General features: G+C 33.0%; 1 protein-coding gene across 1 annotated transcript in view; it reads right to left on the reverse strand.

Moving 5' to 3' along the window:
- LOC132667245 (protein eyes shut homolog) overlaps positions 1-19804 on the reverse strand; it is a 363790-nt gene that overhangs the window by 16128 nt on the left and 327858 nt on the right. The window contains exon 7 of the mRNA XM_060615853.3: positions 5919-6084. Within this exon, the coding sequence (XP_060471836.3) occupies positions 5919-6084 (166 nt within the window). The remainder of the gene's footprint in view (positions 1-5918; positions 6085-19804) is intronic.

The raw sequence follows: 19804 nt of genomic DNA on the forward strand, positions 1-19804 counted from the left end.
CTGGAGATGCAATTAATGTACTGCATGGTGACTATAGCTAACAACAGTGTATTGTATATTTGAAAGTTGCTAAGAGAGTAAATCTTGTAAATTCTCATCACAAGAAAAAAAAATATAACTGTGTATTGCAATGGATATTAACTAGACTTACTGTGGTGACTGTTTTTGCAATATATACAAATATAGAATCATTATGTTCTATATCTTAAACTAATATAGTGTTAAATGGCAATTATATCTCACTTATAAAAATTTATAATTCACAACATAAGTCCCAACATAGTGAAATTTCAGAACACTGGGCAAAGAACATAGAAAAAAGCTTCCAGGGAGATAATTACAAGATGAATATAAAAAATCAGGGGCTCAGTCAGTTAAGCATCTGACTTGGTTTCAATTCAGGTCATGATCTCATGGATCATGAGTTTAAGTCCTGTGTGGGGCTGTCAGTGAAGAGCCTATTTGGAATTCTTTCTCTCTCCCTCTCTGCCCATCCCCCATTCCTTTGTGTGTGCTCTCTTTCTCCCTTTCTCTCAAAATATTTAAAAAGTATTTAAAAAATCAAAAGGTGGCTTAGTGTATACACAATTTCACACTACTGGATGCCTTCCTTTCTTTTCCCTGTATCATACATCTCATAGATTGTCATATAAGTACTAGGAGTATTATATAATCATTTCTATATCTGTGCTCATTCTTTTCCTCAGATAGCCGTTGGTTCCAATTATAATCTTGCACATTTATTACTTAGTATGTGGACGGGAAGCGTGTGTGATGGGAAAACTAAGTCAAAAAGTATAAACATTTGTAATATTGATGGATATTGCAAAATTACCTTGCTCAGCTTTTATAGTGATTTTACATTTCACAAGCAATGCATAAAATCACTCAATTTTTTTGCCAGATTTATTTATAATTGAAAAAGTATCTACTTATTGTGTTTTTAAAATTTGCTTTGTTCTCTTTATGAGTAACGCTGAACACTCTCTCATACATTTAGGAATACTTTCTATGCCTCTGAACAGTTTTTGTTTATTTGACTGCTTCTACGATGTCTTTCACAAACAGGCATTTTTGCTTGTATTGTAATCAAGTGACCAGTTTTTCTTTCTGGCAACTAAATTTTGATTGGTAGCTATAAAAGGTCTTCCCCATCCAAATTTAAAAAGTAATTCTCCGACATTTTTCTGATATTTTTATCATTTAAATCTTTATATTTAAAACTTTATTGGTATGAATTTAACTCAGAGTATGCTTAGTAAGATATAAATCACTTTTTTTTCCAGATGATTATCAAGTTGTTCAACCCCAATTATTCAGTAATTCTTATATAGCCTGATTGAGATGGAAATTTTATTAGATGTTAATTTTTCTTCATGAGTTGAATTTATATTTGAACATTGTATTTTGCATATTTTTGACTATCAGTGCAATTGTACAATGTTCTTCATTAATGAAGCTGTATAATACACTTGACTATTTGGCAGAACTAAATCTCTACCCCACAACCAACATAACATACTCTTGCAGAGTATGCATGGCATTATTTAGTTAGTTTTCCAGGCGGACTTTAATAAATAAAACAAACACAAGAACATTGTTGTTATATTATTGAAATCTTAATAAATATGTGAATAATATGAAGAGCTGAAATCTTTAATACATTAGGTCTCCTTTCCAACAGCATGGTATATTTTTAGAATTTCTTTTAGATTTTGTGTCTTTGTAACTATACTGTGGCAATATACAAAGTTTTCTTAATGTAGAACTTACATAACATTTTTGTTAATTTTAGTCCTGGGTATTTTCATATTTTCACTGCTGTTTACAGGAAATTGTTTTTCCAATTAAATCTTTTAATAGTTCTTATCTATATATGAAAGCCACTAATTTTTACTTAGTAATTAATTAACATAATCCTGTTACTGTACAATTTTTTAATAAGTGATATAAGTGAAAAGCACTAAAATACATTTGGTTTTTAACACTCAGATTTCTTTTTTAAATCTTGAATTAAGGCCTGAAATTATTAAGTGGAAATAGAAATAACAGCAAGTATTCAACAAAAGACTTGAAAGTGGAGCAGTGTGGTAGGAAAAAGTACTTTTGATCAAGATTGCTTTGGAGATTCAGTATTTTCCATTCTCCCAACAATCATTACAAAATATAAAAGTCATTTAAATGAGCAGATTATAATTATTATAATATTTTATACCACAAATAAGAGCCACTACTTGTAAAGAAAAAAGGGGGAATTTGAAGTACATATTGGTTTGCCATACCAATTCACATCACGGCACTCGTTATTGACTTAGAAAAAAAATACTTCACTATCACATATTAAATGTTGTAAATGTGTTTTAAATTTGGTTAACTAAGCTGTAATGATCACAAGCTTTAAAAAAGAAAGGTATTCAGAGAACTTATCTCTTCATTTTTGCTATGATTTCATCTTTTCTTAACCATAATTCATATTATCTTATTTCACTTCACAACTCATTATCCACTCTGTCAGTATCTCCTTTTCTCAAACCTAATAACACACATAATGAACATAGATGATGACATTGAAAAGAAACAGTGCATGTCAGCTCTTTCTCAAGTTGTGCACTGTAGACCAATTGTCCTTGAAGGGGCTTCTTCTAATTAATTATCATCCCTTCTTTGTAGAGCAATCATATTGGCAAGAATTGATTGGGCGTGTAAGACACTTCATTTAGTTGGTAGAAAAATCTCTTAATTAAAATAATTTTACTACTGGTAAAATTAATGCACCCCGTGCAAATTTACCAGCTTGATTTTAATGTTCCTCTTCAATTATATTTTATGAGAAGAGAAGGAAATGAGATCTTAATAGAAATAAGCAGAACAAAATAAGTATTGCATAAAATGTAATTATATTTACATACTTTTTAAAATTTATCCTAACTTCTTTTTTGTTTTGAAAACTTTACTGGGAGAAGTTGCTTGTTGAATCTTTGTACTGACATTAAAAAGGAATTGGGATAGCTCTACTTATTTATTGACTATTGAGTTTCATCACACTGGCTTCTTTAGCTTGGAGAGCCCAAGTAATTTAGATTCTCAGATGTGGAAGACACATACTTCATCTTTTTTTTGTAATAATTAGCTATGTTCATTAAGTTCTAAACATAGTTCCATGAAAGGATAATGACTAAATACACTTATATTACCTTGATGATAATTGCTCAAAGTTGATTTATGCATGAACAATTTTGACTTCATATTACCCCCATGTCTTAAAAGTGTATTTGTTTTATTTTAAAGTAAACTTACTTTACTTTGTCATTCATAAAAGTATGTTTACTCAGAGATGATTTATCCACAAACCATTTGATTTCCTATTGCTCCTCCTATTTTTCCTAAAAAATATATTTGCTATTTTATTTTTGTGAATATGTTCCCTGTAGCCATTTTTAGTTCCAAAGAATTTTAATGTTTAAAATAAATTAAGTGGACACATGCATTATTTCTACTTTGAGACAAAGAAAAATAGAGTATGAAAATGATGCAGGCACTGAAGTCCATGAACTGATTTGGCTTTAACAGCAGATTATGTTTCTCATTCTGTACATTAGAACATTTGGGGAGGCTTTAAAGATCTCCTATGTCTACTTCACCACAATTCCACTTTGATTGTTGTGTAATGGAAGTCCAGCAGTAGTAGATTTTGAAAGTTCCTTAAGTGATTATATTATGTGCTCAAGGTTTAAAACCACTGAGCTAACATACTGCCTAAATAGTCCTGAGACCAGCTCCATCAAGTAACTTCTCTAACCTAAGTGGTTGTTTGTTTTGTGTCATTTTAAAAATAGTAAGTATTCATAACACAACCTCTGAAGTTCCTTTTAGCACTAACATAAAATAATCAACAAGTCATTGCTCTCTTCTACCACTTTTGGTCTTACGTGTGATCTGCTTAATGAACCGATAACTATTTTTGTCATTAGGGGTTGTTAACTCTCCAGAATATCATTTTACGAGCATAATGAAATAAATTATCATGCCTACTGTCTAAAAAGCTAATTGTTAGTTTACTTCAACACTGTTTTAATGTAATAGTAGTGTTGTAAGTGCAGCTGCTGTCAGTTGAATAAAATAAGCCATTAGTTGAGAACAGATATATCAAATCTACTAATTTTCTGATTGTTGACAAACTATCATGCCAAAATATCATTGACAGAGGAGTCTTTAAAAGATTTAACTGAAGTGTCATACAGTTTTAAGAATGTGGATCAATTTGCATGAATTAAGTCAAATAATATACAAAGTATAACCATAGAACAGAAAATTATGTTTATCAAAACAGATTTTGAAACAAGAACTGCCATTGTATAAAATAATTAGAAACATATTTGATAAAATATGTGTTGGAATTATTTCATTTCAAGTGTGAAAGCCAGAAATCTCACATTCCTGTTGATACCTCTGTCACTTGCTCTCTGTATTCAGTCCATAAACAAGAACTTCCATGTATTTCAATCTTCAATCCCCTCACAATATGACTGCTCTACAACTATCAATTTCCTTGTCTTGAATCTATTTCTACACTTGATCATTTTTTTAAAAATGTCAAACTCTACAGTGATTTTTTTTAATTTTTTTAACCTTTAATCATTTTGGAAAGACAGAGAGACAAAAGTGTGAGCAGAGGAGGGGCAAAGAGAGAAGGAAATACAGAATCCAAGCAGGCTCCATGCTCTGAGCTGTCAGCACAAAGCTCGACGCGGGGCTCCAATTCACAGACCGTGAGATCATGACCTGAGTAGAAATCAGACTCTCAACCCACTGAGCCACCCAGGTGCCACTCTACACTGATTTCTTATGCCTTTTAGAATAAAAATACAAATATTTAACCCAACATTTTAGTTCTGGCATTGCGCTCTCCCCAAGTCTTATCTCTACTCTTGTTCTCAGAGTTCCAGCCAGGTCTTCAAAGGATTCATCTCTTCTAACTTAGCAGAGGTTTTTGTTGTTGTTGTTGTATTTTTGTTTGTTTTGTTTTGTTTTGTTTTGTTTTTTGTTATTTAACCCACTTTTTTGGGGGTATGTTTGACATATAAAACGTTGCAGATATTTAATATATACAACTGCATGTCTTTGTAGTTACATATAGATCCGTGAAACTCAAAATCAGTTGTCATAAACTTATCCATCACCTCTAGAACTTTCTTCCCACCCCAATTTTTTGTTGCTTATTGTTTCTTTTTTTCCTTTTGTGATAGGACAATTTAATGTAAGATCTACCCTCCTAGCAAAATTTTAAATACATAACATAGTATTGTTAATCATAGGCCCTATGTTGTACAGTAAATTTCCAAAACTGCTTTATCTTCCATAACTGAAACTTTATATCCTTTGAAACTTAGTGTTTTAATAATATAATTCCCTCAATCTAAAATGCACCCTTCTCCAACTTCTCTACCCTGGGCTCATTCTCTGTATCTCTGTTCAAGAGGCATTTAATCATGGAAACCGTATCTATCTCCCAAGTTACTCTTCCAATTGCCCATATATTTTTCTCTTTTTTTTCCTTTGGTTATAGGCTTTCATGAGAGGCTATTTCTTTCTATAGGAACATTTTATTTCAGTTTATAATAACATACTTATCACTGTATGTACCCAATAATTCCCCTCCAAAAAATAGATCTACAAGAGTAAGGAATAGCTCTAGTTTCCTTCATGACTGTGTATCTGTGCACCAAGCAGAATTCCTGGAATGTAGTTGGTATTAGGCATATGTCTATTATAGGAACAAATCAGAGAGCACAAGTACTAAATGCATTTTTATATTATTTTGTGTTTTGAGATATAAAATATTTTATATAATTTAAAAATGAATACTTACCTAATAAATTTTGCAGTGATTCAAGCAAATTAAAAAAATATTGGATTACCTTTAAATCCCAGTTGCCACACATATTTAGACTGAGGAGGATGAAGGGCTTTGTCTTGGCAAATATCATGGCTGATAGTTCCACAGTAGCAGGGGTATAGATGAATTAAGCAAACATTCTTCACAAACCAACATGAGTATCTTGTGCACTCTGAAGTGCATACGTACTAGAAAAGGAAGTAATGCAAAATGATATACACACTATTGAAATATGTTTTATAAGTATTTTGCTTATAAAATATTCAGCTAATTTCTAAAAGTACCAATTAAAGTTTATAAGACATACCTTTTATACAACGTTTTGCTTATTTCTTCTATTCTTTTAAATTATCTTTCTGTACCATCTTCATCATGTTCATGTGCAAAATACCTATGTTATATTCTTTTGGCTGGATTGACTCATTCCTCAATCTACAACAGTCCCTTACCCTCCGTTTCCTGGAATGTGTGTGTGTGTATATATACGTCACATATATGTCTCCTAGCTGTGTGTTAGCCTGAGATTTCGTACTGTTGAGCACACATCCAGAGGGTGGGGCAGACACCATGACCATCTGGGGATCCCACTGTGGCCAGGAGGAGTCCCTGACCAGAAGGGCACCATGAGGGACTCTGACCAAATGCCAGGGGTCAGATGGATTCAAAACAGTTGTGCCAACTACTCTGCCCTGACCCCAGAGCTTCGTACATGACCCAGTGCATGCCCCACCCTAGAGCTGCCCTTCCAACGACTGTGTCTGACAGAGCCACAGGGTCTGGGGCATCAGGCCAGTCAGTGCCTCTGGAGAATCCCAGGACTGGTCCCCTAACCGAAGGCACGTCACAGTGCCAAGAGATGCCTCACTTAGCACTCGCACCTTGTCCAGAAGGAAACCAACTGGCAGAAAGAGCATAGTGATTATCTATTTTCTGAGATCTACTTGTTCAGCTACCACACAGACCTAAGTTAACTGGGCCTTTTCTCTGAAGAGATGACAATTTCTGTGGCACATGCATATGTATATATGTATGTTACACTTTAAAAGTAACTATGGTATTAAGAGACACACTATTTAAAGCACACATTAACCAACAGGATTAACACAATGAATTGCCAAAGTACTGTTTGAATTTGTCGGGTTTTTAAATTTTTTAATATAATTTGAAAATATTTTAATATAAATAAAGCACATTTTCCAATAATATGATTTGTCTATGGTAATCCCTAGTACCTTCAAAGACAATTCATATCTGGTTACATCCACAATGAAATTAATAAAATTTAAACAATTTCAAGTCACACTCAAGTCATTATTAAGTTTTAATACATGCTACTTTACTGAGGTTTTACAATGAGATATATCAATAAGACAAATGTAAGCCCTGGAGGCAGACTATTATATATTCTGTTTAGAGCATACCCTAGTTTAATTGCTACTTCTCCAGACTTTCAATGAGCAAATCCCCATAAATTGGCAAAGGGAAGAACAGCTGAGTCATGGAGCACAAAGAATCATAAACATCTGTAATTTCCTTTATGCAATTACTACACTATATTCTCTTTGTATTCATGGTTTCAAGTCATGATGACATTTTACCTGGATTTACAATACAATTTCCTAATAGCTAGACAAAGTGTGAATCTTAAAGTATAAGTCTCTATAATGATTAATAAATTGCCATGTCACTAACTGAAATCAACACTAAAAATGAGAAATAACAACATGGAAACATTAATTAAGGAAAAGTAGTCATTCTGAATTCGCATGGACATGGCTACTAATATAATACTCACTGCCTATTAAAATACTATTTTCTCAATTCTCATAAATTTAAATAGATATATAATTTAATGATTCAGAAAATTTGTGTTTCTGTAAACAAATCAGTGTTTTTGTAAAACTCAGTTACTCTAAAATAACCTCTCTTTTACATTGAAGTTAATTTCCACTAGAATGAATGGTTCTTTCTGACGTTATCTAAAATTCCACAATAAGCTCAGATGACATGGTAATATTAATTTTTCTCATCATTTTTATTTAGTCTCATGAGCATTAAAAAACGTTCACATGGAAATGCTTACTTATTTTATTTTTTAATCTCCCCAAATTAACACAAGGAATTAATGCTTTGAAAATAATCCTTGGGTTTTTTTAAATATACATTTTTAATGTTTATGTATGAGAGGGAGAGACAAAGGGTGAGCAGAAGAGGGGCAGGGAGAGAGGGAGACACAGAACCTGAAGCAGACCCCAGGCTCCAAGCTATCAGTGCAGAGCTGGACACGGGGCTTGAACCCACAAACTGTGAGATCATGACCTAAGCTGAAGCCAGGTGCTCAACCAACTGAGCCACCCTGCTGCCCCAATAATTCTTAGTTTTAATACTCCTTCTCATTGAATTCATGTATAAAGTAACAAATATGTGTTAGAAAAACGTGTGGCAGTCTGGAAATAGATTTCAACAATTATGCGTTTCAAACTTCATCTATGAAATAGAAACATGACTATTTCATATAAAATGGCTTAATGTGTTGTGTTAGAGTGGATTTAGGGTGACCAATTCAACTGTTTACCTGGGACTTTACTTTTTTAGCACTGGAATTCCTGTGTCTAGTGAAGGCACTCAGTCCTATGCAAACTGGAATGGTTATTTGCCCTAAATGGATTATATATTCAAAGTATTATTCCTGAGATAAAGGTGAATGAGAAACAGAGCTACGGCTGGCATGTGATGAGTGAAATTATCTTCTGTTGGTTTAGGCCTCTGAAATGTGTGTGTGTGTATGTACCTGTGGGGGGTTAATTACCACAGCATACTCTCCCTAACACACGTATCAAAAGTTTCCTCCATATAGAGGTGAGACTAAACTCCTTTTCTGAGAATTTTTCAAATTTGAAATATCCATCACTTGTATTAAATTGGCCCTTATCCTACAAAATATATAGCTCATATTTCTCTAACAAAATTAATATTACATTTATTGGAGTAAACAGTAGGTGTTTGTAAATTGCTAACAAAATATATATAGAAAATTGCAGTGTCAATTTACCCTGTACTTGACTGCCCAGTTTATATATAAAAATTGAAAACAGCAAAAAAATCAGCATTTGCACTATTTCTTTTGAAAGTGAGTGGGGTACCAGGGGCGGGGATATAAAGACATGCATCTGGAAATAAACTTCTATCTTATTGTTGACAGTGAACTAATTAACTGGCACAATTAGAAAACTAAACTTGAACTGACTTTGAACTTCAATAAGCTTGTGAGAGCATAATTTTGGTAAGCAAACAGTGAAATTAAAGCAATCATGAAATAGTTTCATATGACAGTAAAACGAAGCAAGAGAATCAAGGGAATTGTCCATAAAAAGAAAAGCAATCTCTTTTTTTGCTTCCCATGTCAGTATATGTTATATCAGAAAGGAGCAAATTTTGCAGTACCAAAGTTTTGTGACTTTTATTTGACTGACACAAAATACATATTCATAGCAATTTTATAATCCTAACCAACTGATTTAACATCTCATATATCAAATGTATTTGATGATGCTTTCCTTAAGGCTTTTCTTTTTTTTATAAAGGGAGACTGATCTTGACTGATAGTATGAAGAAGCTTTAAAAACAACTGTCGATGTTGATTTCTTATTTTAAGAGCCACATTTCTTAGGCAAGATAATGATTTCTTTTAGATGCTTTGCTTCTCTTGCTGTATTATCTTAAACTTCTCTCTTTCAAAGAAACTATATCCCTAAATTATGCCTTATACCTACGATTGCAACATCTGTAATCCTTGATGATTCTATGTATATTTAAGCATTTACCAATTTCTATAAACTGTATAAGAATATGTAGACATGTTTTTCTTTTATATAATAAAGATACTAATAATAGGGATGAGGGATACTCCACCTTTCTCTTTTGCTCTGTGTGTGTGTGTGTGTGTGTGTGTGTGTGTGTGTAAGGGGGGGAGAAGTGAGTGTGAGAGTAAGGGGAAAGTGTAGAGTGATAAACATATATTAAAGAAAATCTCAAAGAAAAATCTCAAATGAACTAAGATAAAAGTTAGCAGAAGAAAAGAAATAATAGATTATAGCAAAAAATGACACAGAAAATAGGAAAACAATAAAAAGATGAACAAAACTAAGATTTGATTTCATGAAATGATAACCAAATTGACAAATGTTTAGCCAGACCAAACAAGGGAGGGAAAAGGAGTTCCAAATATATTAAATTATGAATGAAAAATAAGATATTACAACTTATACCATGCAAATAAAAAAGATCATAAGAGACTATTATGGGTAATTATGTGTAAACAAATTGAACAGTATAAAAGAAATGGATAAATACCTAGAAACATATAATTAAACAAGACTAAATCATAAAGAAATGAAAAATTTGAACAGAAAAAAAAACAGAAGTGTAATCAAAAACCTCCCAAAAAAGAATTTACCAGGACCATATGGTTTCACTGGTAAATTTAACATTTAAATAACTAATACCAATCCTTCTCAAACTCTTCTCAAAAATAAAAGAGAAGGAAATGCTCTAAATTCATTTTATGAGGCCAGCATTACCCTCATACCAAAACCAATCTAAGACACTGTAAGAAAAGAAAACTACAGGCCAATATCCTAGTGAATATAAGTGCAAAAATTCTAAACAAAATATTAGCAAATTCAACAGCACATTAAAACATAACACATTGAGTAAAATTCATGATTGGTTATAAGGATGGCTCAATGTATGTAAATCAATAAATGTGATGTACCGCATGAATAAAATGCAAGATAAAAATCATATGGTGATCTCAATAGATTTATGAGAGGCATTTGACAAATTCGACATCCATTTATGACAAAAACTCTCAAAAAAGTGGGTATGGAGGAAATGTACCTCAACATAATAAAGATCATACATGACAAACACACAGCTAACATCATACTCCATGGTAGAAGTTTGCAAGAATTTCCTGTAAGATCGGGAGCAAGGCAAGGGTTCCTAATCTCACCACTGTCATTTAACATACTACTGGCAGTCCTAGCCAGATAAATTAGATGATAACAAGAAATAAGTGTCCATTGCAGCATTATTCACAATAGGCAAGATATGGAAATATATATATTTTATTTATTTATTTTTATTTTTTTAATGTTTGTTTATTTTTGAGAGAGAGAGAGAGACAGAGCACAAGTGGGAGAGGGTCAGAAAATGAAGGAAACAGAATCAAAGCAGGCTCCAGGCTCTGAGCTGTAAGCACAGATTCCCATGCTGGGCTCAAATTCATGAACTGTGAGATCATGACCAGAGCCAAAGTCAGACGCTTAACTTACTGAGCCACCTAGGCACCTCTGGAAATGTATCTATTGATCAGTGAGTGTTTTTATATTATAATGTGTAAGACTTACATTATATAATGTGAGTATATAATTCAGTCACACAAGAAGGAGAAAATTCGTCCATTTCAGAAAACATGAACTTTTATAGCATTATGTTAAGTGAAATAAGTCAGACAGAGAAAGGCAAATACTATAGGATCTCACTTGTGTGGAATTTACAAACAAACCAACCAACCAATAGAAAACTCATAGGAAGAGCAGACTGGTGTTGTTTTGGGAGGTGGGGGGAAATGGGCAAAAGTTGTCAAAGAGAACAAACTTCCAGTTATAAGATGAATAAATTCTTGTGTATTTGAAAGTTGCTAAGAGAGTAAATGTTGTAAGTTTTTACCATACACACCCAAAAATATTGTAACTACATGAGATTGATGGTTGTGTTAACAAACCTCATTGTGGCAACTGTTTTACAACATACATTTGTATCAAATCATTATATTGTACACAAACTTATGTAATGTTATAGGTCAATTATATCCCAATAAAGCTGTGAGAAAAAACTATGCCTAGGTGTATTTTACTATTTGGGAGTAAATAAAATATTAAATTTATATAGAATATATAAATATATAAATAATATATGAACACATATATATTATGCATAATATAAATTTATTTATATTATAAATATATAATTATATAATAAACATATATTATTAAATAAATATACAATACATTATTAAATAAATATATATTATCTATATAAACATATATTTATATAATTATATAATAAACAAAATTATTTTTATAAATATAAATACACTTAATATAAATATTTACGTGTAAGTATATAATAATATATTATCTAGAAAATAAATTATCTTTAAGTATTAATGTGTTTATGTAGCAGGAGACATGCATCCCATCAATTTTTGGCTTTTTACATTTTTTTTAGGTTTTTACAGTTAGCTAACATACACTGTTATATTACTTTCAGATGTACAATAGAGTGATTCAACAACTGCATACATCACCCAGTGCTCATCAAGAAAAGTGCACTCCTTCCTTATTCCCCATCACCTATTTAACTCATTCCCCACCCCCTCCTTTCTGGTAACCATGTTTGTTCCCTACAATTAAGAGTCTGTTTCTTGATTTGTCTCTCTCTCTTTTTCCTCCTTTTCTCATTTGTTTTCTTTCTTAAATCCCACATATATGAGTGAAATCATATGGTATTTGTCTTTCTCCTACTGACACATTTTGCTTAGAATTGTGCTTTCTAGCTCCATTCAGGTCATTGCAAATGGCAAGATTTCATTCTTTATTATGGCTGGATAATATTCCATATGTATCTCCGACATCTTCTTTATATCCATTCATCAGTTGACAGACACTTGATCTGCTTCCATATCTTGACTATTGTAAATAATGCTTCTATAAACATAGGAGTGCATGTATCTATTTCAATTAGTGTCTTTGTATTCTTTGGGTAAATACCCAGTAGTGCAATTACTGGATCATAGTGTACTTCTGTTTTTAACTTTTTGAGGCACCTCCATACTGTTTTCCCCAGGGGCTGCACCAGCTTGCTTTCCACAATGCAAGAGAATTCCACTTTCTCCACATCCTCACCTACATTTGTTTGAATTAGTATTTTTGCATTCTTTGGGTAAATACCTAGTAGTACAATTGCTGGACCATAGGGTAGTTTCATTTTCTACTTTTTAAGAAACCTCCACAGTGCTTTCCAGAGTGGTTCTACCAGTTTGCATTCCTACCAATAGTGCAACGGAGTTCCCTTTTCTCCATATTCTCACCAACATCTGTTGTTTCTTATGTTGTTGATTTTAGCCATTCTGACAGTTGTGAGATTACATCTTATTGTAGTTTAGATTTGAATTTCATTGATAGTAAGTGATGATGAACATCTTTTCATGTATCTGTTCACCATCTGGATGTGTTTTTTTGAATAAATGGCTGTTCATGTGTTCTGCTTATATTTTAATTGAATTATTTCTGGGGGGTGTTCAGTTTTATAAGTTCTTTATGTATTTTTGATACTAACCCTTTATCAAATATATCATTTGCAAATATCTTCTCCCATTCCATAGGCTGCCTTTTAGTTTTGTTGATGGTTTCCTTTGTTATGCAGAAGCTTTTTATCTTGATGAGGTCTCAAAACTTCATGTTTGATTTTGTTTCCCTTGAATCTAGATACATGTCTAGTAAGAAATGCTACAGCCAATGTCAAAAGAGGTTGCTGCCTATGTTCTCTTCTAGGATTTGGACGGTTTCCTGTCTCACATTTAGGTCTTTCACCCATTTTTAGTTTATTTTTGTAGATGGTGTAATTGGTACAGGTTCATTCTTCTGCAGGTTGATGTCCAGTTTCCCCAACACCATTTGTTGAAAACACTCTCCTTTTCCATTGGATATTCTTTTCTGCTTTGTTGAAGATTAGTTGACCATATAGTTGCAGGTCCATTTCTGGGTTTTCTATTTTGTTCCATTGATCTATATGCTAGTACTATACTGTCTTGATGACACAGGTTTGTAATATAGCTTGAAATCTGCAATTATGATACCTCCAGCTTTGCTTTTCTTTTTCATGTTTGCTTTGTCTATTCAAGGTCTTTTGTGGTTCCAAACAAATGGTAGGATTATTTGTTCTAGCTTTGTGGAAAATGCCAGTAGTATTTTGATTACAGATTGTATTAAATGTGTAGATTGCTTTGGGTAGTGTAAACATTTTAACATTTGGTCTTCTGATCCATAAGCATGGGATGTCTCTCCATTTCTTTGTGACATCTTCAATTTCTTTCATCAGTGGTGTATAGTTTCAGAGTACAGGTCTTTCACCTTTTTGGTTAGGTTTCTTCCTAGGTATCTTAAAATTTTGGAGAAGTTTTCAATGGAATTGTTTTCTTAATTTCTTTCTGCTGCTTAATTATTGATGTATAAAAATGCAATGGGTTTGCGTAGATTCCTGCAACTTTACTGAATTCCTGTATCAGTTCTAGCATCTTTCTGGTGTTTGGGTTTTATAAATATAATATCGTCATCTAAAAATAGTGAAAGTTTTACTGTTTCCTTAGTAATTTGAATGTCTTTTATTTCTTTTCGTTGTCTGATTGGTGTAGTTAGGGCTTGAATAAAAGTGGAGAGAGTGACATCCTTGTCTTGTCCTTGACCTTAGAGGAAAAGTTGTCAGTTTTTCCCCAGTAAGGATGATGTTAGCTTGGGTTTTTCATATATGGCCTTTATTATTTTGAGGTATGTTTACTCTGTACCTACTTGTTGAGGGTTTTTACCAAGCAGGGATGTTGTACTTTGTCAAATGCTTTTTCTAAATCTATTGTGAGGATTATATGTTTGTTAACCTTTCTTTTCTTCAAGTAGTGTATCACGTTAATTGATTTGTGAATATTGAACCACCCTTGCAATCCAGGTATAAATCCCACTTGATCATGATGAATGGTTTTTTTTAATGTATTGTTGAATTTGGTTTGCTAATATTTTTGGAAGATTTTTGCATCATGTTCATCAAGGATATTGGCCTGTAGTTCTCTTTTTCAGTGTTGTCTTTATCTGGTTTTGGCATTAGGTAATGTTGGTCTCATAGAATGAATTTGGAAGTTTTGCTTACTTTTCTATTTTTTTGGAAGATTTTACTTGTGTTTGACTTGTAGCTTCAGAGCACTGTGGTCCAGAATAGATATATGGTATGACATCAATCTTCTTTAATTTGTTGAATCTTGTTTTGTGGGCTAATATGTTATCTATTCTGGAGAATGTTCTGTGTGCACTTGAAAAGAATGTGTATTATGCTCTTTTAAAATGGAATGTTTTTAATATATCAGATCCATCTCCTCCCGTGTGTCATTCAAAACCATTCCTTCCTTGTTGATTATTAGTTAGATATATCCATTGATGACAGTGGAGTGTGTAAAAGTCCTTTAATATTACTATATTATTGTCAATAGTTTGTTATTTACTGTTTTATGTATTTGTGTGCTCCTATTTAGATGTATATTTACTATTGTAGCTTCTTTTTGGACTGTCCTCTTTTTTATTACATAATGTCTTCCTTTGTGTTACAGTCTCTGTTTTAAAGTTTTTTTGTCTGATATAAATATTGCTACTCTTTCTTTTGACATTCATTTGCATGATGAATATTTCTCTGTCCCCTCACTTTCAAACTGAAGGTGTCTTAGGTCTAAAATGAGTCTTTTGTAGGCAGAATATAGAGGGGTTGTATTCTTTTTTAATCCATTATGTTAACCTATGTATTTAGATTGGAATGTTAAGTCCATCTATATTCAAAGTAATTACCGATAGACATATATTTATTGCCATTTTATTTGTTTTGTGGTTGTTTCTGGAGGTTTTCTCTGATCCTTGTCTTCTCTTTCATGGTTTGCTCATTTTCCTTAGTAATACAATGGATTTTTTATTCTTGCATAGTTATTAGTGGTTTTTGATTTGTGGCTTGTATATAACCTCTTCTGCATTATAGCAGCCTATGTTAAATTGATGGCCATTTAAGTTTGAACCCATTCTTTCTCCTCTCCTCTCCACATTTTACATATATGTTGTCATAATTTATATCCTTTTTATTTTGTGAGTTACTTGACTGATTTTTTACAGAAATATTCATTTTTACTTCTTTGGTATTTCCTAAATTTATACTGTCACTTTCCACTCAAATTTATACTGTCTCTCCTTTACACTAGAAGAGTCCCCTTTAATATTTCTCACAAGGCAGCCTTAGTGGCCATGAACTACTTTAGTTTTTGTTTGCCTGGGAAACTCATTATCTCTCCTTATATTCTGAAACATAGCCTTGCTGGATGGAATCTTCTCGGTGGAAGATTTTTCTCATTCAACACTTTGAATATATCATGATACTTCCTTCTGACTTGGAAAGTTTCTGCTGAAATATTTCCTGCTAGCCTTATGGGTTTTCCCTGCTTTGTTACTCTCTTGGTTACTGCTTTTAAAATATTTTCTTCATTACTATGTTTTGCTATTTTAGTTACAATATGTCTTGAAGTGGATCTGCTTTCATTCATTTTGGGGGATTTTCTGTGCCTCCTGGATCTGGATATCTGTTTCCTTCCCCAGATTGGGGAAGTTTTCAGCTATTATTTTTTCAAATAAATCTTCTGTTCTCTTTTCTCTTTCTTCCTTTTCTGGGATTCCAGTAATAGAAATGTTACTATGTTTTATGGAGTCACTGAGTTCCTTAAGTCTAGTCTTGTTTTGCATAATTATTTCTTCTCTCTTTTGTTCAGCTTGATTACTTTCCATTATCCTGTCTTTTGGGTCATAAATTCATTCCTCTGTTTCTTCAAGCATTCCATCAAACATGTGTCTCATTTCATCTTTTGAGCCCTTTATGTCTGTTATATTATGTCTGTTATATTATTCCTTATCTCTGTGTTAAGTCTCATAGACGTCCTCCACTCTTTTGCAATTCCAGTGACTATATGATCATTACTTTAAATTCTCTATCAGGTATGTTATTTATATCTGTTTCACTTAGATCTCTGGCCAGGCCTTGTCCTGTTATTTCATTTGAGGTAATTTCCTTTGTCTTCTCATTTTGTCTAAGTCCTGTGCCAGTTTCTCTGTGCTAGAGAAGTCACTCCATTTCCCGTTCTTGAGGGTAATGGCCTTATGAAGAAGAGGTCCTATAGTGAACTGCTGTGTAGTGCCCCTGTTTCTCAGAGCCAGAGCTTCTGGAAGTGTCTCCAATGTGTGCTGCATGTGCTCTGCTATTTTGCTTAGGTGCTTTGTCCTTGAGACCACTCATCTTCAGAACTCTCTTTGCCTGTGGTAGCCAACATTTGGTTCCTGACCTGAATGTGGCATGTTTTAACTAGTTGTGCTCTGATCTGTTTGATCTGTTTGTGAAATCAGCTCTATTGCCACTGCAGCCAGAACTGAGGCTCCACACCACTTCTGTCTCAGGAGATGTGATATGAGCAAGGGTTTGGGACAGTCTTCTAGGTGAGAAGCCTGCTGTGCTGGAACAGAGGCAGACAAGACTGGGAAGAGTGGTTTCCACAGGAAAAGGGAGGTTGGTGTAGGCAAGTTGGGTAGTAAGTGTAGGCACTGTGCTGTTTCCTGCAGTTGGCCCTGTGCTTGTGCTGAGGCATGAGGAAAATAAATGATACCAGCCAATTCCTTTGTTCCTAGAAGGATCTCTCCATGGATACTACCTCTCTGGGATGTACTTGGAGACAAGGGATAACTTCCCCATGGTGTGCCCCAGGCACTCTTCAGATTGTTGTTTCTATACTGTATGCCCTACCTTTTCTCCAAGAGCAGCACAATGCTGTCTGGGCTCTATCCCAGCCAAGTCCCTTGACCTTAAAACTCCAGGCTTTCAGCCCTGGTGATTGCCAGAAGTCACAAAATTCAGCCCCTCGTGAATTCTAAGCTAATGGCAATAAGGACTCCTTTTCCCTGTGAGCTCCCCTGTGAGTTAGTCTGTATCTTGCCCTACTGCATATCTGCAGCTCCCCACCACAACAGCCATGATCCATTTCTCCCCTCCAACCTGTCTCCATATCTCCAAACTTCTTTGATGTAACCTCTAAATTTAGTTGTGGAGTTTGTTCTGTCAGTCTTCAGGTCAATTTTGGGGGTATTTAGGATAATTTGGTAGTTATCTAGTTGTATTCATGGAAGGAGGTGAGCCTAGGGTCCTCTACTCCTCTGCTGCCATCTTCCAATCTCTCCCTATCTTCCCATCATTAAACATATAGATTTTGTAACATTATTGTATGTCAGTATCTATGACAGTAGGGTAAACTATAATATTCTCCGAGGCTATCCTGTCCCCTAATGTATTTATTTCCTCTGAAAGACTTTTGTTTTTAAACCTCTGAAACACAATGCTTATTAAACCCCTATCATCTCTTTAAATTAAATGAAGAAAATTGGAAAATGTGTGGAAAATCTTCAAAGAGTAAAGTCATTCTTTTATGTTCAATCAGTCCCAGCAACTATGAAAATGATTGGATTATCTTTACTTCTATATCAACTTCTGGCTGCCAGGCTAAAAATGTAATTAATGAAGACACTAAACCCCATTGATTGCCTCTCACACATTTTATGGCCTTGAATGCCAAATATCATTCAATTTCAGAAATGTATTTGAAAGTCTGAGAAAAAGAAGAAATGATTACCTTTATCATTTACAATAATGTTAAAATTCCCTTTTTAAAAGTTGTTATCTTCATCTTTCTTTCATAAGCTGGATAACATTCATTTGTCTCATTCTATGATCAACCAAATGACTGTGAAAAAGCAAAATCCCTATTGAAGTTTTCATCTCAGCTAAATTCAGTGAAACTTTTTGTAATAGCAGTATAACTTTAAATAAAAACATAATTTACTTACACAGCTTCAGTTTTATTTTCAAGTTAACTTATATTCACTCTATGCTTTTTTTGCTATAGTTAAATTTCATCTTTTCTAGAGAAAGAACAAAATCTCAACTCCCTTAAAATGTATAATTTTGGGGGTGCCTGGGTGGCTTAGTTGGTTCAGCATCTGACTCTTGAATTCCACCCATGTCATGATCCCATGGTTCATAGGTTTGCACCCTGCATTGGGCTCTGTGCTGGCAATGTAAAGCTTGCACTTGGGATTTTCTTTCTCTCTCCCTCTCTCTGTCCTTCCCCCACTTGTCTTTTTGTCTAAATACATACATACATACATAAATACATAAACTTTAAAAAATATAACATTTTGTTTCCATAGCATTTTCAATTTTCTGATTGATACTGCTTTTCATGGTATAGTTAGACATATATGATATGGTTGCCATCTCAGGAAGAATATATTCTTAACAGACTGAGAGACTCAAATATTATTTTTTAACTGAATAATGAAGAAATAGTTTAATATATACTCATTTATCTATTTTAATTCAAATCAACTCTTGTAGCATTTTGTTATATTAATCAACACAATTGTAGTTAACATTTTCTGATTTAAACAAATATTTGTGTAAATATCTTTTCTCTTTAAAAAATGTATTGAAATAAATCTTTCCTCTTCAAAAAAAACTTAGGTTTTCCAGTGTCATTTTTTATAATCATGTTTGCCTCAATGATTTTATATCTAACTACTTAAATCTTAAATGTTTTCCCAGATAAGTTATTGAATATATTTTCACAAATAGGTAGATGTGAGTTTAAGGCTTTAACTCTTGGTCCTCATAAAAGAGATCAAGTTGGACAATATTAAAAATATTAAAATTCACCATGGCATCCTCTTGTGGGTGATTCTAGGTACTTTTATAAGTCCTTCAGGTGTTTCTTTTTTTTTTCAATTTTGGCATTATTTTTAATAGCGAAAAAGTATAAATGAGTCAGTTTTCTAATTAAAGGTTAATTAAATATATTATATAAACGAATATTATGCCATCATTTAAAAATAGTTAATGCTATCAGGAAAGAGTTACTGATATTTATAATACAAAAATGTGTGGAATACCATATATAACACAGTTTAAAGCAGGATTCTATTTTTGTTTAAAAGAAAATATAGCTAA

The sequence above is a fragment of the Panthera onca genome, chromosome B2 (genome assembly GCF_046562875.1).
Source record: "Panthera onca isolate mPanOnc1 chromosome B2, mPanOnc1 haplotype 2, whole genome shotgun sequence".
Lineage (NCBI taxonomy): Eukaryota > Metazoa > Chordata > Mammalia > Carnivora > Felidae > Panthera > Panthera onca.